The 23219-nt window shown below is 36.7% G+C and overlaps 1 protein-coding gene across 2 annotated transcripts in view; it reads right to left on the reverse strand.

The window, feature by feature from the left end:
- The window catches only part of LOC113076735 (thrombospondin type-1 domain-containing protein 7B-like), a 181116-nt gene that overhangs the window by 51468 nt on the left and 106429 nt on the right, over window positions 1–23219 (reverse strand). For both annotated transcript variants that reach the window (XM_026249425.1, XM_026249426.1), the window contains exons 9-13: window positions 13433–13624; window positions 11416–11644; window positions 5219–5334; window positions 3297–3429; window positions 1400–1503 (exon numbers count right to left, since the gene is read on the reverse strand). In XM_026249425.1, the coding sequence (XP_026105210.1) occupies window positions 1400–1503; window positions 3297–3429; window positions 5219–5334; window positions 11416–11644; window positions 13433–13624 (774 nt within the window). The remainder of the gene's footprint in view (window positions 1–1399; window positions 1504–3296; window positions 3430–5218; window positions 5335–11415; window positions 11645–13432; window positions 13625–23219) is intronic.

The raw sequence follows: 23219 nt of genomic DNA on the forward strand, positions 1-23219 counted from the left end.
CCCGATGAATATGGAGATTTGTTTGTTACAGTGGTGCCGAAGCCCGGGAGAAGGAGGGACGCGCTGCTGAAGATCCCTCGCCGCTGTGGTGAATCCGCGGTGCCCTCGAGCTGGCGAGGTATGTGCCGCCAGGGACGCTCGAGGCGGTGGGCTGGAGCGAGTTGCCGGGGACGGGCGAGCTCGCTGCCGACCGCCCACGACAAGGAGGGGCGGCTGCCGTCCGTGAGGGAGCGGAGGAGTCGGCGCCGTTCGCCAGGGGGCCGGAGCCTGCCGCCTCCGTGACGGAATCCGGAGGGGCAGGGAACGGGGGACTCCTGCCGCTGCCCAAAATCGGAGGAGCCGTCGCCGTCCATCGGGCGGCGGAGGAGTGTCGCGCCGTCCGCCGAGGGCCGTCCAGTGCCACCGCCAGGCACCGCGGAGGAGATCACCCAGCTGGTGGAGGGCCGAGCAGCAGTGCGTCTGGGAACCGGATTTTTTTATTTTTTTTTCCTCTCTCCCCTCTCTCCTCCTTGTCGCTCCTCCTTCCATCTCCTTTTCTCTCGCCTCGTCTGTCCTACCCCCAGGTTCCTGCAGGTCCCCGTGAGCGGTCCCCCCCGGAGGGAAGGGGGGGGGGGGGGGAGTAGAGCGCAGTCTCGAGGGTACCCCCCGGCCTGCGAGGGGCGATGGGGGTATGTGGCGAGTGGGGCGGGGCCGAGAGGCGTGGGAACGAGGAGTGAGGCCAGGTGTAGTGATTGGAGATGAGCTACACCTGAGCCCCACCGCTAGTATCGAGTCCCACGTAGGAGATGGAAGGATATAAAACTGGAGTGACGACCGTGAAGGACGAGAGAGGACCAGGCCTGGGATATTATTTTATGTTTTGGCTTTTATTTGTGCGCGTCAGTCGCCGTGAGGGGCTGACGCGCTGTTTTGTATTTATTTTGGATATTAAAATGAGTTTTTGATTGTGCGCCGGTTCCCGCCTCCTTCTTCCCGATGAATATGGAGATTTGTTTGTTACAGTCATAATTATAACGTTTTGACAATTTACATATGTAATTTTTGCATTAGGCTTTGAAATAATAAGCGTTTATTGATAAGAATTGATTCATGTCTTTTAATTTACAGTAGCATGAACCATGAGTAGTCTAGTAACTTTAGTATTTTTTAAATAAGAAATGAACTAGCAGAAATCAGTAATCGTGCTATTCCTATTTCACATGCTTTTTTGTTTTCAAAGCATGTCATTCACACTTCACACACTGTACAGAGCCAATGAACAAACCAGAGCTCAAAGCAATGAACACAGCCATATATGTCCACAGTGATGCACATATCTCAGACGGAGAGTAACAAAGAGGTGATTATTTAGTGTACCATAAGAATCCACTGAATTTCACATTAAGCAAACTTCTTTTACCTCTCATCTCTAATCCTTTACCACACGATTCACTGGCTCCCGTCATTCCCTGCTGGACAGAGTCCGGGACCAGAGTACATGGATGCCATCTGTGTGTCTTCCATCTGAAAAAAGAGATGAAGATTTATAGTGATGGGTTGATGTTACAAAATAATTTTCTGCATTGCTATCATGAAATACATTTTTATAGTCTAAGACAGGCACTTATAAATAAACTACTGTATATATACTATAAAAATTAAATAATAATAATAATAATACAAAGATCTACACATGTAAGCAGACCTTTCAGGATAATCACACTGCATTTCAATAGTCTTATGGTTACAATGCTTAAACCATTGTTATCCAGTCTGATGCTGTCACACTCTTTAATGACACATGGAATTAAGTGTCTTTTTATTCAGGGGCTTGCACAGGAAAATTACATTCACTCCATGTGACCCAGGTCTAGCCTTGCAAATGAGAAAAAAAAAATATGTGTCACTGTTGAATAAATCCTATAAACCAGTGGTAATGAAGTGCTGCATTAAATGAATGACTTTGTTTCAGCATACTAAACAGTTTCTTGTCAATACTTTTAATTACAAGGGATTTCAATGGCAGATACTAATGCCGATGTCTAGAGATCAGAGCGGTCAATGGTTAATATGAACTAATACATTCCCAATTCACTGCAAATACATGTTTAAAAGGGCAAACATTCTGTTCAGGTTCTAAATGAATTTGAGGGTATTTAATATTAGATCATTAAAAGCTGCATATGCATAAAAAATATACTGAAAAAAATGGTGTTTAAAATGATTGCAATTTATACTACAGGGCTGTTGAATGCTTGAATCTGATTGGTTTATGAACGTTCTGAGGTGTGCAATTATCATCAGGAAATGCACCGCTAAAGTAGATGTCCGTATCACTTCGCCAACCAAATTCCGTTATTTCAAAAGTCCTTACAACTTACAATAGCAAAAGAACCAAAACCCACAATGACACTGACCAAGCAAATACATATAGTAAGCAACATGATAAAAATGCCAAATTATTTCCATGTTTGTGTCTCAGAATTACATTTTATTATGCATTCTATTTCTCCTTCCAAATGCACACACATAGAGTACAGACACGCACATAAACACATGGAAGCATACACGCACAGAGATACTTGCTGTCAGCGCCACTCTGACGGTTTTAGCAACTTAAAAGCTACTTGTCATATTCTCAGTAGTCAGGCAATATGGCCGTCCCTTGCATTTAAGGTGCCCTAAACAGATACTAAAAGAGTCCCTTACAGTTATTACATTTTATTTCAGTTCTAGTGTTAGTTTTTTTAAAACATCATGATGAACTACATTAAATCGGAAATACTGCCTTGTCAACTATAGCTAAAATAAAATAGTTTAAGTATTTATTAATTTTTTCAGATTTTGTTAACTTTAATGCCCCTTTTGTAAAAAAAAATAATAAACTCATCACTTATCTTTCATTAAAAACATATGAAGATATATTTGCTAATTAAGAATTTTTAACAATTATTTACAATTTTTAAAACTATTTAAAAGTTTAACCATTGCTTTCAGAAATAATTTATGAAAATTTAGGCATAAGTGTAAACAGAATTTTGAATCAAGATATGGCATATTTAAATATTTAGTGTTATTTGATAAACACCAAAGTGAATAACAAAAATCTGAATGGCTGTTTGAAAACATGTAAATACTGTTGGCTTCCTTTGACCTCAAGAAGATGCCATCATTTACCCTTATCTTGCTCACTTTCTTTTTTCTTTTTCCACTTCTCTGCAGTCTGCACTAGTTTTATAGCGCCACCTTTTCATTTTCAAACATTAACACACGCGACTGAAACTTTAAAACTTTTTTAATAAAAACAGTTTATTCACCTGTAAATAGGACAAACCAGGAGAGCCTCACATTCTCTCTCCTCATATAAAGTATCTGGACACTCTTGACCCCCATTGGCCGCCCGCTGGATGATGATCCTGTATCGTGACTGTGAGGGCACGCTGCTGTTCACTGCACAGTACACACACAAAGAAAACATTACTTTCACCCATCTTACACTTTATTAGCATTCTGATACTGATACTATCACAGCAGGAACAATTCAAACAGCTCTTTAGATAAGAGGTAATGATATGATTCTCTAGTGGAGTTCACTTCCTGCTCCCTGTATGGATCCTAAGCTGATGTAACGACTTCATTTAACTGACGTTGTAAGGCTCATTGCACATTGATAATTACTAAAAGACTGATAATAGCACAATTAAGAAGGCGCTCTCATTAACAGAAGTAGAGCACACTATTTACACAGGGGATATCAGTTATTTAAAACATTTCTTCAAATGTTACCATTTGATACAATCATAATAAATGCCTGTTTACTCCTCATTTCTTTAGCTGAAGTAATCTGTATGAAAAGCCACTCTGAGAATGAGTGGTCTGGCTTTCACCATGTTTACAGCAGAGGTGTGAGACATCTCATCCTAGCAGTCTCGAGTGTGTGAAAGTGTAAATCCCTGTTTATTTTACAAAACACTGTCCTTAATGGAGGTGGGGAATTCTGCTTTAGAATAACAAACTCTATATTTTATGCTTTATCTCCTAGGAAATTAGATTAGAGAGAGTTGGTAGAAGTCAAAATAATAGGATATGTGGTTTTCAGTGTAATGTTGAAATCCTTTTATAGCCCTATTATAATCATGTTTATAGAAAGGCATTTCCAGTAAATTTAAATTTAAAAAATTTATTTTTTAATTTTTTTTTTTAAGAAAGTCAGTTCATTCTGCAGGCATAGTTGTAACTCTTCTGAGTGGCTATTTTGTGCAAACAACCATGCCAAATGGTTTTTTTATTTTTATTTTTTATTTTTTTATGTGGATCACAAAAGAAGTACTTTGAAGAAAGTTAACACAGGCCTTTCAGCCCTACAGTTTATAATGTCCTTTCAAGAGCTTAGGTCACCAAAATGTTCAGCTATTAATAACTTATTTTTCAGTCTTTTCAAAAAGTTATCACATGGCTTTAGAAGACAGGGGACATTGTGCACTTATGGACCACCTCTACAATACATGTGAGTTGCTTTTTTGGTCCTTTACGGAGCTAGATATACTGTACATTACTCTTCAAAAGTTTAAGGTCAATAAGATTTTTTTTTTTTAGATTAAGTAACACTTTTTTTGGCATTCGTGAAAGTGAAGACACTTATAATCGAACAAAATATTGCTATTTCCATTAAGTGCTTAAACTCTTTTCAATTTTCTATTCACCAAAGTTTCTGCAAAGATATTATTCAGTACAACTGCTTTCAAGATTGATAATAATAAGAAATGTTTCTTGAACAGCATATTAGATTCATTTCTGAAGGATCAAGTGACACTAAAGACTGGAGTAATGAGTTCTGTAATTCACAGAAATGAATTACATTTTAAAATATATACAAACATATAGTGTCACTGTAATTTTACATTGTAGCATTATTTCGGTTATTACTGTTTTTAATGTATTAAAGGAATTTTTTGTCATCATTTACTCACCCTCAAGTTGCTCTATGAATGTCTTCTGATACAGGCTTGGAACAACTAAGCACATGATGGCAGAATTAAATGTAAAAAAATTGTTGACTATCCCTTAAAAAAAAAAAACACACCCCGATTTGTAGACCATTATTGTTGTATGGTAAGAGTGTATTGTTGTATGAGGGTGAGTAAATAAACACTTATTATTTTCAAGTGAGCTATCCTTGTAAGTGAAGTACCACTGAAATGTCACAGCTAAAGGTTGTGTGGAGATATTGTATCGATACCTGGCAGGCATGTGGTAGGGCAGGCTGTCCATTCACTGAAAAGAGTTACAATGCAGTCTTTCTTACAGGGCAGTAAACAGGGCTGAATGGTCTCAGGTCGGACAGATTCTGGACACCTATGACACACACATATGGAGAACAGAGAGAAGGAAAAAATGTTCACGATCAATGATAAGTCTTGATTCACACCGCAGTCACTCTGTCCTTGACCTTCTAGCATGGGCACAGATATCATCTGTGCTGATGTTGTCTGATTTACTGTACCCCACAAACCCAGACGTTATCATGTACAGATACAACACAGTTACAATGACACTATCTGAGTAACAGAAGATCACGACCACATTGTAGGGGAAGTTGATATAAGATTTAGATTTATGCACAGGCGTGCCTAGGCTGTAGCCTAGAGGCCCCACGTGTGTAGGGGTATCGGATTGGCCAGACGTTTATTTTTTATTTCTTTATTATTTTAAATTTACTTCAGTGTGAACAAAAAAAGACCCTCATTGGTCCATAAGAATTTGTTGCAGAGCGTCTGTAAGAATGAATGTCTTGTACTGTAGAATGCATGCCCAGTACTGATGAGAGTTCATGCAATCGTTAAATCGAAACCGGAAGTGATCTTAATACCCGAGCGACTCCCTGATGCGCGCTAATTAGGCTACATGACATATCTAGGCTGGTATTAGTAGGCTATAATAGGTTGTAGTTGTCTATAGCTCTGTATCATGCTTGAAAATTGTGTCCCCACATTGAATATTGAGAGAGTATAGCCTATTTGATCATGGCTGCACTTATTGTTTGCTCTTAATACAACTAAGAAAGAACTGTGGTGTTTATGTTTAGTTATTTATACTGTTTTTATTTCTATGTTCAATTTGTGAAAAGGAGTTCACAGGAGGAGGTCAGAAGAAGGTCTAGAAAATCATAATTCATGTACAGTTTTAAGGTCTGAAGAGACTGTATGAAATCATACAGTGTTGTACATGTTGTTTTATTTTACTGCATATAATAATTCATATTTATATAGTAGAACTGAAAAACCCTGGATCCGCCTAGAGCAGGGGTGGCGATCATCGGTCCTGGAGAGCCGCAACCCTGCAAAAGTTTTTCTTTAACCCTAATCAAACACACCTGGACAAGGGTTACTAGGAAGCTGAGTGAGTATAGGTAAAAGTGAGTTTGTTATGACTGACAGAGAGCAAGAGGTAATGTGAGCCTTTATATTTCTTAAGAGAGAGAGATGAGAGAGAACACCCACACAGAGCTCTCTAGACTGTACTCTCTTATCTAATGGAAAGTGTGTTTATTATTTGGCTCTCTACGATACTTGATTCTGAATGGTCGATTAGTGCTCTAAGGTCACATTTTTGTGTAATGACTGTGTTTATGTCAACCAATTTTGAACATACAATGCTGTGAAAAAATATTGAACCCAATAAATTTTCCCCCAACATATGTGGTTCAGTACCATTCAAAAGTTTGGGGTTAGTATATTTTTTTTTTAAATAGAAAAAAAATGCCCCCAATTTAAAATAAATGAAATGTATTAAAATATTCTATTATATGCATTTTATGTAAATTAAATGCAATTTATTCCTGTAATGCAAAGCTGAATTTTCAGCATAATTTCTCCAGTCTTCAGTGCCACATGATGATCCTTCAGAAATCATTCTAATATGCTGATTTGCTGCCCATGAAACATTTCTTACAGGCTGCTTAATATTTTTTATGGAAATGTGATTCAAGATTCTTTCAATATAAAGTTCAAAACAACAGTATTTACTAGAAATAGAAATGTTTTGTGACATAATTAATGTCTTAACTTTCCCCCCAATTTTTTATTTTACGCTTTTCTCCTGACTGCAGACTTTTGAACGGTAGACTGCAACTTTATCTTGACAATATTAATGGGTGACATAACTGAAAAAGTTGATATATTTGTCAAACAAAAATTATCTACAAAATTTTAATTGTCTACTTTGTAAAACAAATGTACTCCCCTAACATGTACTTTCCATGGGATGTACTTATTTTGTCAAATAAGTAAAGTGAAGTGGAATGTGGCCAAATATGGTGACCAATGCTTGGAATTTGTGCTCTGCATTTAACCCATTCAAGTGCACACACACATACACACACAAGTGAACATGCACACTGTGAACACACACCCAGAGAGAGCAGTCAGGGGTTCAGTGCCTTGCTCAAGGGTTTCACCTTTGTCGTGGTATTGAAGGTGGAGAGACCGCTGGTTATTCACTCCCCCCACTGACAATTCCTGCCGGACCTGAGACTCGAACCTGTAACCTTCGGGTTACAAGTCCGACTATATAGCCATTATGCCACAACTGACTGCCCTGTATACTGTATATACCTGTAACAAACCTCTAGCACTCTGCGGTATCAGTTTCTTCGAAGAAATGTAACTTAAATCAATATTTCATGCACATTGATTTATTTGGTAAACAGTTAAGTCGTGGGAGGGATAATACAACTCTCTCTGGTGAATATATAAGAGATTATGTACAGCCAGATGGTAATTTTCACAAAACAACCCCCTTCAGTGTGAAACAAGAGCCATTATTGTGCAATAATGATTGGATGTCTGTTCATGATCCCTTTCATATGCATTAGACCGTACATCCTGCTGAGAAGTTTGTCTCATGTGTGCTCTTGTGAGTGTGAGTATGTGCATGCTTTTGTTGGAGAGGATGTTATCCCTTGGAGAACGTCTACCCCTACGAGCTGGATTCTGGACATTTAATTTCCAGGCTTGGTTCAGTTCCCAGCATGCAGCAGCTCTAACGAGAGGTAGCAGGGCTCTACCAACTACAGGCTTTGAACTCCAGCAAACAGGACACATCAAAGCAGGGGACAAGAAAGAACAGAGGCATGAATCATCGGCTTCTCTCTCACTTTTGTGCTCTGTGGAGCAGAATGTCATTACAGAGGGCAATCACCCAAAGACAATGATGCTATAGAGCTTTAGGAAAGGAACACAAGAGTGGGTGGAGGACAAATGCAAGAAATCAGCAGAAAGAAAGACAGAGCAGAGGAGACATCAGCAATGACAACAGGTTGACCCTGTCTTTTCCTCTCCTTTTTTTTAGCATAAAATGTAGTATAATTGGATGAGGCATGTTTGTAACCATTGTAAAAGAAAACATCAAGTCACATGACAAAAGCAATATGATAAAACACACTAGTTAAAATCATAATTAAAGCTGATTTAACACCTTTTTTCTTTGTTTCATCCCAACACAGCAACTCAACCAATGGCATAAGTTTGGTGAGATCAATGCCAAAAAACATTTTTGCAATTTGGTGAGGCGGGTGACGCAGAAATGACACATTTCTGTTTAATAATAGTGATGTTAATATACTAATATTAAAGCTTTTCTGATTGATATGGATCATTGCCCTATCAGTTGTAAAAACAAAACAAAACAAAAACAACAACAATAAACTATTCTGATTCAAATAGTTCATTATCCTATCTGTAGGCAAATTACAATTATTAATAATACATAAAATATCTATATAAAAAACTGAACACTGTTTTATCATCTTGCTGTTGCCATAGTTTTAGAAAATCAATAATTCACACAAGGCCGTGGATTAAAGTGATTCCATTTATTAAAAGGAAATAATGTGGCAGCAGAGAGAGTGTGGAGAGAAGACAGGAAATGATGTGGAATGAGGGGGGGAATAGCATCGGAAAAATCTAACTTAAACTTGCATCACCCCACATTTCATTTGTCCAAAATAAACACAAATAAATAAATAAAAAGAATCCTGTTCAATATAACTGTAATTTAAACATTAAATATCTTCTGATTGGCTGAGATCATGTAGCGCTTTCACATTTCATTTGACAGATAAATAGCTGTCAAACAAATGTGTCACATTGCACCTATAGAACCTGGTTTGTTTTCTTCTTCATGCAAGCAGCATACCAGGAGTATTAATAAAGAAGTGGTCTAGCAGCAGTAAGATAAACAAACATCTCCCTGCTGGGTCATTTCATATATCAGGGTGTTTAAATAGCTCAGCCCTGCTGTTTTAAATAAAGTGGAGATCTGAACACACTTCACAAACATCAGCTGCTTCCACATGATGACAGAACACGCGCTATATAACTGTTCTTGCCTCCAGCACACACGGCAGGGCACAGGGGATATGATATGTGTGACACAAACACATAAACTTCAAACACATACATGCCATATACAGCACATCCATCTCTGATATATCTCAGTACGTCTGAGAGTGAGAGCAGGTGTGTGTATGTGTGTCAGATCACTATAAACCAGAGTGTGATTCGTTCTCTCCTGACTGTAAAGAAGGCTTTTCATTTGTAACACCTCTTTCTCCTTAACACAACGACATGCCTTTCACTCACCCACTGTGAACTCAAAATAGGGTTTATACCGTAGCAAAATAAATGAATGAATGAAAGAATGAGTAAATAAATAAACAAATAAAGTAAAAATAGTTATTAATTAGTATATTTGTCTTGTTTTTCAGAAATTAATATTTGTTATTAGAGAACATTTAAGTTTAAAATGTCCAGATTTTAACCGTTCTTGGATGCATGTTTAAAATTAAATATTAAAATAAAATAAAAACGATACACCTGCTCTCTTCCAAAATCTATGTACTGTAGATATAATATGTGCGCTGCCTAAAGTAAATCTTAACTATGCTGCTATCTTATTATGGGAAAATGCTATTTTCTTTTTTTTTTTCTTATTTCTCAGAATTGAGGTCAAGCCAAAACCTATTACCAGGCCAATGAAATACACCAGCCCATAAACTCACTTTTATGTTGCTGTCATTAATATAAAAAAGAAATGGATAACGGCTGCATTATTTATGAGTCCTTTTTCCTGACGCGCAACACAATATCTTCTCAATGCAATGCAATAGAAAATTTTATCTTACCCAAAGCGCCATTACAAAACTCCCACAGGAAACATTTATCAAAGAAGACCTGGGGCAACACAAACCTCCACTCCTCTCATACGGAAAAATCAGTCGAGTCTACATTCAGAGTCACTCGCATCATAAGACTGAGGATATTGACAGACTCAATGTAAAAGATATGGTTTCAGCACAAGTAAACCAGCAATCTTCTCCTGAGAAGAGGTCAGGGAAATGCAAAACTCTTGAGAACTGCTTTCAGTTTTTAATGTATATTTCATTCATGCTGTGTAAAAGTACCACAAGCTGCAGCAAGCCGCACAGATATTTTAGAATTTCAGCTTCTGCAGCTCGAGCGAAGTTGTTTGAATGGAAAACTATCAAAGTGGGGTTTTAGGATTGCGTGATTGTGTAGTAAGATTACATGAAACACTGATTCCTAGTTTTGCAAAATGTATATTCACAGAAGCTAGCAAAGGGTAATTTTTCCATGTGAGAAGTACATTGACTAAATTTGTGTTTGTGATATTATTTTGCCTGTATTTGAATATATATATATATCTGGGAGACAAAATGCTGAAAAGGTTTTAAAGATAAAGCTATAAAAATGGTTGAGCCCATAAAGGAAATAGGCCGGATTCAGGAACACTGTGAAACTTTTATGCCAGCACATATTTGTTGAGGAAACTGAATGTATTTGAAAAGTTGCTTGTTAAGCTGTTATATTGACCAAAAACAGCATAAGCATTAAAGGCACTACCACATTTTATTCATTCATTCATACACCGTGTCCAAATCCATTCTCTTATTTGATAATTAGATGAACATAGTGAGTGCTACATGCATGCAAGTGAAATAAAGTGCAATAGTGCCTATATCTGCAACTGCATATATGATGTTAGTCACACTGCATCCCAAATTATGAAAAAACTAAACGATGTTCGATATGATTTTACTGTACTGAATAAAATGCATTTCCAAAATCTGATTTAAATCTGATTTAAAAGCACAAGACAACTATCTTCTTTTGCTGCCTATTTGAACAAAGCCAGTATCTGACAGCTACAGTAAGTGGTTCATGTTGTTTCAAATTAAAAGCAGTGATCAATAAAGACTAGTAAAATACACAGTTCCATCTGCTTTGAGCCGTGGTGGAAAATCTATGTGCTTTAATAAGCTAACCTCACCAAAATGCCCCTGCAAACACTTTCAATGTGGTGTGTGGAAATACACAAATTCAAAGATTATAAATGTCATACATAAAAATAAGTCACCTTTTGGGAATAACTGGCCCGACGCCCATTTTCATGCAGACCACTTTACGAATCTGCACACCGACTGCATTGGTGGCCGTTCCGTTCCAGTAGCCACTGCCATTTAGATTTATGGAGGAGTCCTCAATGCATGGTCCCCATGGTGAAGCTTCCCAGTAGAACGTGGTGCATGGGTGATCATTACAAGTTCTCCACTCCTCCAGAGCAGTAGCAGCTGGACATGCCTTAGCTTGGAATGGGAAAGATCATTTACTGCATTACAGATGGAAAAGCCTCTCTCAAGTTTGCTTTAATGCTCCATAAAAAAATGTTAACGAGCTACATGAGCACAAGAGGCATGAAACAGAAATCTACTGGGACATGAAGATATATGAAAGGAGACATAGGCTGAGCTTTGTAATGTTGTAAAAAACAAAAAACAAAACAAAACAAAAAAGCTTAAAAATAATTTAGAAGCATCAAATTAAATTAAAAACAACAACAACAACAATAATGTCTTATCTCTTTGGTCAAGCCATTGGTTTAGTTACTGTTGCTGTCTTGTTGTTCAAATCAATGCTAAAATTTTAATTGTTAAATGAAATAAAAATACATAATTAAATTAAATTTTAGATTAAAAATTACATAATTTGAAAATATAATTTGAAATGTTTTAACTGAAATAGGTGAAAAAAATGTGTGCTAACACTGAAGTAAAATTAAAAACAGAAATTAAAATAAATGAAAACTATTTAAAAATGACACAGACTTAAATCATTTTAAAAAGCACATAAAAATGCCACATTTAAATTAAAATTAAAATGGAAAAGCTAATTCAAAATTATATTTAAAAATATATATATACATTTAATATTATTTAAACACTACTAAAATAACACTGGTGTTTACAGTTTTTTTTGGGAAAAAATAAATCGCCTTTTATGGTATATAGAAAGAATGAATGTGATATTTTAACAGCAACAACAACTCAAAGAATAGCTTGAGTTTACCTCTTTTTCCAAACAATAAAGAACTGTCTGAGAAAATGCTGTCATCATTTATTCACCCACAAGTTGTTACAAACAGGTATGACTTTCTTTTGTAGAGCATAAACGTTTATATTATAAGTTCTTTTTTTTTTCTTTTTTTTTGGTTGTCTGCACAATGCAAGTCAGTTATCTCCAAAATGATTTGGTTTTGTGTGTTCTGCAGAAGAAAATTCATAAAAGTTTGGAAAGTGCATGATGACAAAATTTCTATACCTTTATATAATTTAACCACACAGCACAGTATAGGGTCTGCCATCAATCATACAATCTAAATAAATAACAGCTCATCTCTATCAGTCAGAAATGTAATGTCATAATCAAAACGTCTTCGTGCTTGAAATCAGCTCAACATACTACACCTGAATCAGGAAACTGAATATGTATTCCACACGTGAAGCAGGAACACCTGTGACAAGTTCTGTGGGATCAGCCTCCAAAATTACTTCTGCACTTTTCATAATTAAAAGTAATTCCTACACCATCTGCCCTTGAAGCTAATGACATTGTATTGACATTCAGCCTTTCTCCATAACACAGGGACTCATTATGAGTGTAACACAGACTGAATATTAATAAGTGCTTGTGACACTTGGTAGATGGTGCGTAGAGGCTGGGGCTTCCATTTCCATTTTCCAGATGCATGGAAAGAAATGAATGCAAGAGCATGCACAGTGCTGTTACTCGAGTGTGTGTGTGTGTGCAGCAGCAAAGTGGCCCGAAGCAGTCTCCACACTAAAACACAGTGTCTACAGTGGGCGCAAGCGGCGCAACAAAATACTATTGAACTCATTATAATCAGTGATTGAGTCAACACTGGATGTGGTGTGGCACGATAAGACAAATTCCTGACAGTAAAAAGAAGTGACACATGCAGGCCAGACTGCAAGCTGTATCAGCACCATGTCACACGCTTTAATTAAAAATGAATTGGCCGGACATTTGTAAAAACATTATTATCCAATTTCTGTGGAAGATGAAAGTCAACTGACCTTCTCCCGGCAAGCCTAATATGGTCCGTGTGCGGCTTTGTCTGCCCTCTGAGTTTTTACTGGAGCAGCTGTGGGAGCAGGAGGACCAATCAGACCAGGAGCTGAGCACACAGTCACCTGAACACGCCATCACACAGGACACCTCTTTAGGGGGCGGCTCATCTTCACACAGCTCCTCAGGAACAAGCTGCCCTGTTCAGTGGAGCATGACACGAGTTGTAATGTCACCATCTTTACTCGGGGTTCATAGATAGAAGAGGTCATTAATGTTGCTTCAAAGCATTTTTTTATCTGCCTATTTCTTTACTGAAAAGAATAAGAATAAATAAACTAAAAAAAGAGTTATACTGGCCATTATCAATATTACATTCAATATTACAATATACAACGTTTATAGATTTTACATGTTAAAATCTATTAAAATAAGAAATCCAGTTGTTATAAATTCTGATAATGTTTAACAATATATTTTTAGCAAATAAATACAGCATTAGTAATCATATTTTTTTAAAGAACATATATTTATTTTTTTGCTAAACCCAAATTTTTGTACAGTAGTGTATACATGAAAAACAATATATAATAATACAAAAAACATAGAGCTGAGTTCACACACACACACACACTTTTTATGGCCTGAATGTTCGCTAGATATTGCCACTGGCCTTGAAAAACTCATATTATTCAACCACAAACTCATGGTACCTTTACAAACAGAAAATCTATGTGCTTTTGCATTGAGGTGGAATTAGCCATTCAATGAAATAGTCACATAATTCAGCGTTACAAGAGTAAATCATGCGTATTGTGAGGCCCCCATTATAAATGTGCTCATATTCAGTGCTTTCATCTTTTCAATGCAACTCAGATGAAGACAAAGTGGTTTTTATCTCCAAATAAGAGATCAACAGTTGTGATTAATTAGCCGGTTTGTGTTCAATCAGTATAATGGGAAACAACAATAGAGGGGGCAATTTAGATTTCATTATGATGAACACAACCAAGCCCTGAACACTAATATTCAAAAGACGCTCCAAAGCCTTAAGATTAAGTCTGTCAAAGCTACAGCTGCACATCGCATTGTAGCGATAATGCCATCAATTTCCCTGAAAAAAGGATCTGCTCTTCAATCTTCAAACAAATTAACCAACGGAAATATTTGCTTTGTGTGCTGCCACTGATTGTACTAATGACTGCACGATAAGATGGATACACTTTCGCCTACAGGAAGGGAGATTTGAACAGGAAATGGTATTTGAGATGATGAACCAAAGGACATTTTATTTATTGGATGCCAGCGAGCTATCAAAAGACAGAAGAGAAAGAGAGCTGGGCTGTCTACTGAGGTTGGAGAGAGGGAAACTCTCATTTCATGCATGAAAGAGAGACATTAATCCTTCCATTCACTTCTCTAGGATTACACAAAACTCTCCTGTAATGATTAAACCCTTAAAAAACAACCCCAACAAACAGGCGCACACCCTTCTTATGCACCACCACAACGGATCAATTTCTGAAAAAGTTTAAAAACTGAATGAGTAAAGAACGTCAGCGCTCATGACGATGCATCATTATTTCGGTTGTACCCTGTCATTCACTTTCAAAGACACAGTTAAGCAATAACAACCCAGGGGCATATTTGTTACATATTTTTCCCCTTGCTGTAACTGTATCCATGTCAAGAGGCTAAGAATGTGAGATGGGTGATGATCTTGATCCAATAAGGCAGAGATGGAAGATATCCCCCGAGGCAAGTCTCCAGGCCTCCGCCTCCAACTTTTAGCACCGGGCTTCTTGAGTCATCAAAGCAAAGGGGATGGTGAGGAGGGGCTGTAGGCATGTTCTTGGCAATCAAATTGCTACTGCTGGTGGCCACGTGACCCGGACATCAATGAGTTTGAGGAGAACTGTTGTGTGCATGAGATGGAGGACCCCTGAGTGCAATTCAACCAGAAACCTCCATTCATCCACATCGAGATCTCTACATTATGAAAAGATGGTTTTGAAAAGAAGGTATTGGCTCTATTCTTGACACTGACATCAGGGATCCAAGATATTAAGGAGATTTATTGACCACCTAAAATGAGTGCATTAGTAATTCTACTGACTCTTGCAATGCAGAGAAATATCATCAAAAGAAAGACAGACTACCTGCATTCAACTGTGAGACATTATATAAACTACCTTTCAAAAGTTTGGGGTTGCTAATGTTTTTTGAGAGTGCATTTATTTGATAAAAATTCTATAAAACCAGTCTATATGAATATATTTTAAAATGTAATTTATTCCTGTGATGGCACAACTGAATTGTCACATGATCTTTCAAAAATCATTCTAATATGCTGATTTGGTGCTCAAGATACATTTTGTTTATTTTAATCCATGTTGAAAACAGTTGTAACGATTTACACATTTGTAGAAACCATTATACTTTTCTTTCAAGATTATTTGATGAATATTTTTAAAAGAACAGCATTTAATTTAAATATTATTATTTATAAATAATATAAATATTATTATAATTTTTTTACATTATAGATATCTTAACCGCCACTTTTAATCAATATATCACATCCATACTAAATAACAGCATCAATTTCTTACCAAGAAGAAAATAATAATACAAAAAACCTTACTGACAGTATTAGCAGACATAAGCATAAGCTAATTGGGCAACAAAATAAATAAATAAATAAATAAATAAATACAGTAGATTTGCAATAGTTCAAGCATTTGGTCTTTGCAATGAACTTTTCTTTATTTTTAGTCGTTTTGAAATGTAAAATTGCCCCGATCGGCCTTCTTTTGAACTGTTAATTAAAATTAACATTAAAATAAAATAAATATAATTCACAATTTTTTTAGAGTTTCAAAGCTTACTAAATGCCAAATCTGAGGCTTAAGAACCTTTTCAACTAAAGTCGATAGCACCAATATATTATGAAATTTTGCATATTTATACACCAAATTCAAGATTTTTACTGAGGCACTCGTGGCAAATGAAATGGCCTACAGTTTTAGGATGCATCATTTTTCATCACAGCAGTTAAAGCTGCCCCTAATTGAAGAATCACATATTATGAAAAAGTCCAATGAAGCGTCAAGTGCAATTATTCTGCTGTTAGTGCATATCATGCACCACTGTAAAGTCCATGCTGGACCAGGTGCCGGCTGACCAATGCTGTTATGGTCATTCAAATCATACCAGCATTCAAAACAAAATATGGTGATGACCAGCTACAGATGTCATATTCCCATAAAGATAGCCATAATATTTACTGCAGAGTTTCGTACACCAACACACACAGAAGTAATAAATGATGATGTGCTACAGTAAATTCACAAAAAGCTCCAGAGAAAGAAAATAACAGGAATCATACTGCAAAAAATTACAGTACAAGAGTCAAAAATAAAAACTAAGCAGCGAATGTTTTCATTTTAACCAACTGCACAGGGCTGTTACTCTCCTCTTCTGAATAATGCACTAACTCTAATACCATAACAGCTGCTTGGCAATTTGAACACCTAACTATAATATGTTAAATTGCAGAAAGAATAATGCCGGAGTTCCAAATAACAGCTCTGACTTAAGGGTCATATCGCAGGCATCAAATGATTCCAGCTTCCCAACTCCCTAAATCACTCCACTTTGTAATACAATATATCAAAAATAATTGTGAAAGTTTGAAAGGAACACTTTGCCCCAGGAGAGCTGGATGAAAATGTGCATACAGATGGGGGAAATCAACCTTAACAGCCCACACAGAGAGCAAAAGGCACTGGAAGAGCCACATCTTCCTGGCTGAAATCTCTTTGAGAAGGAGAGAATAATAAATAAAATAAGACTGCTTGTGAGCACCCCTTAATCTGTGCATTATTTCACGCAACACCGTTCACAAAATACAAAATCCTCTATTCAAATATTAAACAGTAGGAGGGAGAGAAAGATCAAGAGAGTAACCCTTGATTTCCCTGCAAACACAGACACAAAACTAGTTTGTGAAAAATTCTGAACAGAACTGAGTCATAACTGGAGCTGATAACAAGAGTAACACAAGACCTGTTCTCAGATCAGTTCTCAGTCAACACCTCCTCCAATTGGATTAAAGTTAGACTAATTCATCATTAATTCAAGACTCAAGGACAAACTTGTTCATTTAACAGCTCATAGGGGATTGCTGTATATTATTTTTAAAGTCTAAAAGAGCTGAAATTAATTACTACAATTATGAATCGAGTAACAATAATACAATTTTAAAACATTTAAACTCTAACAAAAGTGAGGCTGAAATGTGCTGTAATTTCTAAATTAGCGGCACCAACAGCGGTGTGGCTAAAGCTGTCCACATAATAGAAGATGAATATAATTATTTTTTTTAGTTTAGATTAGAAATTGGCTCTAATTGGCTACTGAAATGAAACTTTAATAATCAGAGCAGCATAACATGGCTCGGAGCAATTTCAGACAAATGAGCCAGTCTGTGCCAGTTGTTTTAACAACTAGCAATATAGCTTGCATACCTATTCTCACTGAATGAAATCTTACCGTTAAAAAAACAGATAAAGAGACAAACACATTTAAGGTGAGGACAACACTTTTTTTGTCATGGCCAATTTTGTCACCACCACTTAATCAGAGTCTTTCTTCTGTTAATAATAATAATAATAATAATAAAAATCCTTCCAGCAGAGATGTATCGAATACAAAGGAATTGTTGAGTAGCAGTTTTCATTTCATTAAAGCGTTTTAGCTTGATGAGCTGCAAGCGTTGGAATTTGAAGTTCCTCTGTCTCTGTGCTATTGTTGTAATTATTGCTGGATCCTAATATAAAGAAATGTTCCCTTCTGCACAGAAATTTTATAATATCAAAGAAATGACCTTACCTTCAAAGATTAAACACATTTGTGGAGGGATTTAGGGCATTATGTTCCTATGCTGTTTAAATTAAGTGACAAGATCTGACCATGCTGTTAAAAATGAGCAATTTTCTTTTCTGTCCCAGCGCAGCTATTCAGTATTCACCACTTAGTATTCATTGACACATCAAGACAACACAAATATTAATGCTGAAGGGTCCATGTAAACACTGGATCCTCATTATCAACAGAGGTGTGTACAAACAGCGGCTGCTTATGCAGTGTAGCATACCAGAGAGAATCATCGATTCAGAACGGGAATGAACGGGAAACCCACCTGTCAGACCTCCGTATGGGACAGACCTTACTCTGAATCCTATCTGTCACATTATATTAATATTGATATCTGCAACAGCTAATGATACTCACAAAGGAATGGTGTATTGACAGTGTAATGCAAATCAATGAAGTAAACAAAAACAAAAAGAGGAAATAATGTTCAGACATGCAGCAAGGAAATGTCAAATGTGATCATCACCCTAGAACAGACTGAAGATTAAATGTTACCTTTAGCGAAATCACAACTATGACCTTTAGAGAATGGGAATAAAAAACAACCCTGGAAGACATCAGACTGGTGGAACGTGTCACCTCACACAACCTTCTTTTGAGTAAAGTCACCGCACAAAGGTCAGGGAGACAGAGGACGGCTGTCATTAAAATACATTCAACAACCTACGGCTGAAATGAAAATTGACACATGTCAGTTTTTCCTCAACACTTGAATATGATGAGGGCCAAGGAGGAAAATTACAGAACAATCTACAATTTCCTAAATTTCAAGGTCAGTGCTAAGTCCAATTTCAAATACGCCTAATGGAATCGAGTCAGTTACGCAAAAACACCCATATGTCGCAAAAAGTTTTTATGTTCGAATGAGGTGGTTTTTCAGTCAATGCGAAAAAGGAATTATTCGGAATACTGCAATGGAATTTTTTTCCGCATTTACAGGTCACATGGCATATGTAAAATGTCATAAGACCATTCTTCAATGTACTATAACATCCAAGAAACACTTCATACGTGGCCGCTCTCTGGTATAAGGGGCTTTCCCTGCCATAAATGCTTAGACATTTTACACTGCACATGTCTGCACACGGTGCAATGTGGCTCTGATATGGCCACTGAAGCTGATTGTGGCCACTCTTGTCAATGCTTGAGTTTATTCCAGCCATGCCACACACGTTTCTGAAGCAGCTCTCTGTGTTGCTTCTGTGAAGATAGACATGTACTCCTTTAAATAAATATAGCCAAAATCCCACTAAAATCCATTGCCATGACTTCTAAAAATGTAAAAGATAGGCAAAAGGTTACGTTTTTGTCGCATAACATTGGTTAATGGTTATTTAAAATGTCATTTCGCGATATTTTTTTTAATCAACATTTATAAAATATTGCCAAAGTTTTGCACAAATCTGTAATGGAAACGCACCTACTGTCTTGCTGTAGATTTCAAACTGAATGTGCACTATGCAGTGACCAAGCAAGTTTAATTTATTTGGGTCCGATGGGAAACATTAAGTTCAGCATCAAACTGGGAAAATACTGAACCCAAAGTGTGTAAATAAGCCAGTGAATGCTGGAGGAAGAAGTCTCATGGTTTGAGGGAGGTTTTCTGCAGCAGGAGTTGGGCCATTCATGCAGCTACATGGCAGGGTGAATGCAAATTTATCAGAACCTCCTTCTGCAACCTTCCCTGTGAGGATCCCCCAATCGGCTCACAATTTTCATGTAAGACAATGCCCCCTGTCACACAAAGTAGTCCTGACATAAAAACGATTGAAAAATCTCTGATAAATTATTGGGGCCGGAGTTACTAAACAGTTACTAAACTGTGGAAGTATAGTGGTTTCTGTTCTCTTATTTTGATGTTTTCCACAAAATAAAGGTTTTTCTCATGTGCTTTGGTTACTTTGTAAAACATGCTAGCGGAACAGTGGTATACCCATATAGTATACTGTATACCCTCTATTATTCCTTAAAAAAATTTCAGCAATGAAGATTAACACTGTTTCAGAAAAAAAAAAAAAAAAAAAGTTTCTAAATTTTTCTGTAATTTTGATCTCCACTAAACTCTCTCTCTCTCTCTCTCTCTCTCTCTCTCTCTCTCTCTCTCTCTCTCTCTCTCTCTCTCTCAAAAATAATAATAATGAAAAAAAAAAAAAAACATTGTACTAAACCTGTCACTGGGGCGGTCCCTTTTCAAAACGTACACTTTTGTGGCTTTTACGTATTAAAATGTACACTAGGTACTTCTATGTGTATTTAAGGTAGCAATATGGACTCTTTAGGTACAAAGGTATGCCTTTTAAATAAATAGTGCCACAGTGACAGCTTTTATACCTTTTTTTTTTTTAGAGTGAATATATTCATATATACACATAGCTGTAACACAAAACAAATACTTTTTTATCTCATTAATAATATAATATAATATAATATAATATAATATAATATAATATAATATAATATAATATAATATAATATAATATAATATAATATAACATTATTTAATATAATATAATATAATATAATATAATATAATATAATATAATATAATATAATATAATATAATATAATATAATATAATGTTTTACACACTCTCTCTCTCTGTCTCTCTCTGACCTATGGAAGTAAACGTGCCATATTTTACTGCTTTTAAAACTCCCATGAAAATGAAATGGGTAACAGTGTTTTGTTTTCAACTGCTTTGGAAGAAGAGTTATGAATGTAACAGTAAGTTAAATCGGCAGTACAATAAACTCTTACTCAAGTCCTTCTTCTCAAAACATTTATATTTGATGATATAAGTAGTAAATGCACTTAGAACATGGAAAAATGGAGTATTCACTAAATTGTTCTGTGCTTCTTATACCAATGGCACTACACCTCAATTTGCAATTTCTATAACCATCAAACTACTTAAAGTTCAAAGTCAGAACCAAGACTTCACCTGTTGGCAAGAGGTGATTTTGAGAATTGATCAGAATTAGTTCAACTCAGTCCAGATATTGACAGCCCTGACACTCTGACAGGTTATTTACCAGATTAGTGTCACCTGCATTGATCAGACACACTGATAACTGGCACTTTGACTGATCACACAATCAGAGACAAAACTGATAGCCAACCCTCCAACTCTCTTCCCTGATCCATTTTGAATAGCAGCACATGCTCTGTCTGGAGTCATCCAGGCGTGTCGTCTCATATGGATTTAAAGACAATTATCTCTCAAATCATAATTCTTTCATAAGACTCCTTTAAGGTGAGGTTAAGTCATTCAACTATTTTAAGCACAAAGATCCACGGTTCATTTCTTAAAGACTTCTTCAAATGCTTGGAGACAGCAACATGAATTTCCAGAAAGAAATGTAAGTCTTGACAACATTCTTCATTAGTGTGGGACCAGCTCTTGTACTGCCTAAAGGCTGTCTGCGGTCCATGACGTGAAACAACACCGGAACAGTTGGGCGGCTGTCAGCCTCGTTCTAACATAATAAAGACACACATAGAAATATGTGTGTGTGTGTGTAGTCTTAAGTCTTAAGATCTTATACATTTTTGCTTTCAGCAGCCGTAATTTCCTCAGCTCAACCCCCAAAACACAGCTGCCAGTCACACTCGTATCATAAAAAGTGGAAAAATGTGGCGTGTGCATCTACCCTGCATTAGAAGAGTCTGAGTGAAGAATGCCTGAAAAGCAGAAAGCACCTTCTACAGTATGTGTGGGGAAACTGTAAATGGATCCCAGCTCCAAGTCCTTCTTGAATTATTAATATATGGGTGTTTATCGCTAGAAACTCACTCTCAAATATATTCAGTAATAACATCACAATAGCATGTGAGCCCAAACAGCATTGTGTTTCCCTTCTAACTTGCTCCTCTAGACGGCCCGATGTTATCATAGGGTGTGGATTGCCCTTTCAGAGTTGATATTTTAAGTTTAACCTTTATTTGAAAGCTTGAACGTTCAGTTTAGAGATGGAATTAAGGTCAGAGCTCAAAAACCGTCGGTGTGATACAGTGTTTTTTGGTCACCCGCAGTGAAATTGCATTGATGCACTCAATCATGTCAACTAACTCATAACACTCATAATTTAGAGTCGTGCAATGCTGGCCTGACACATCACTTACTAAGTGACGGCCAAGAAGATGTACAAAGTAAAACTGTGTGCACCGTCTTCCCTGCTAAAAGAAAAATCAGTGCGGCTTGCCCACGGGCACATGTCGAAATCTGTGATGCAGATGACTCTTACTGATGCTGCAAGGGTCAGTGCTCTAGTAAGTCAAACTGAGCTATTATTCGAACTAATGCGTTTACTGCTGAAAAGAAAAGCGTACTGTGGCTAGTCGCTGGAATGGGTTGTGTTTTGGGTGATGGTGTCCGCCATCAAGTGTTTCAACTCACAATACATCCTTAATCCAAATTTAAGTAGGATTTGTTTTTAGGATATGTCTGTAAAGCAATTTACCCTGGATGTCTGTAATGTTTTCACACAGGATAAGCCATGTCTGCAAAAAGCACCCAGAATGGCACTCGTGAGCATTTGTATGTTACAGCCACACATAACTACCGTACTCTTTGAGAAAATGCATTTAGCTGTGATGCAATCTACACTGCAGCACTGTCACTCGTGCGGCACCTTTTTTGAAAGGTACAGACATGTACCATTAAAGTATTAATACGTCATTAAGGCACTAACTTTAGGTGCTTTTTTGCACCCTTTAGGTGTGAATAACGTATAAATGTTTATATTTTAAATTTTTTCCCTTTTTGGTACCTCCTTTTTTTCAGAGAGGAAATATTCAATTTTGTTCAAAATGTTTTTCAAGTCATTATTATTTTTATATAAGTGACTTATGCTCACC

Source organism: Carassius auratus, unplaced genomic scaffold, assembly GCF_003368295.1.
Source record: "Carassius auratus strain Wakin unplaced genomic scaffold, ASM336829v1 scaf_tig00021055, whole genome shotgun sequence".
Lineage (NCBI taxonomy): Eukaryota > Metazoa > Chordata > Actinopteri > Cypriniformes > Cyprinidae > Carassius > Carassius auratus.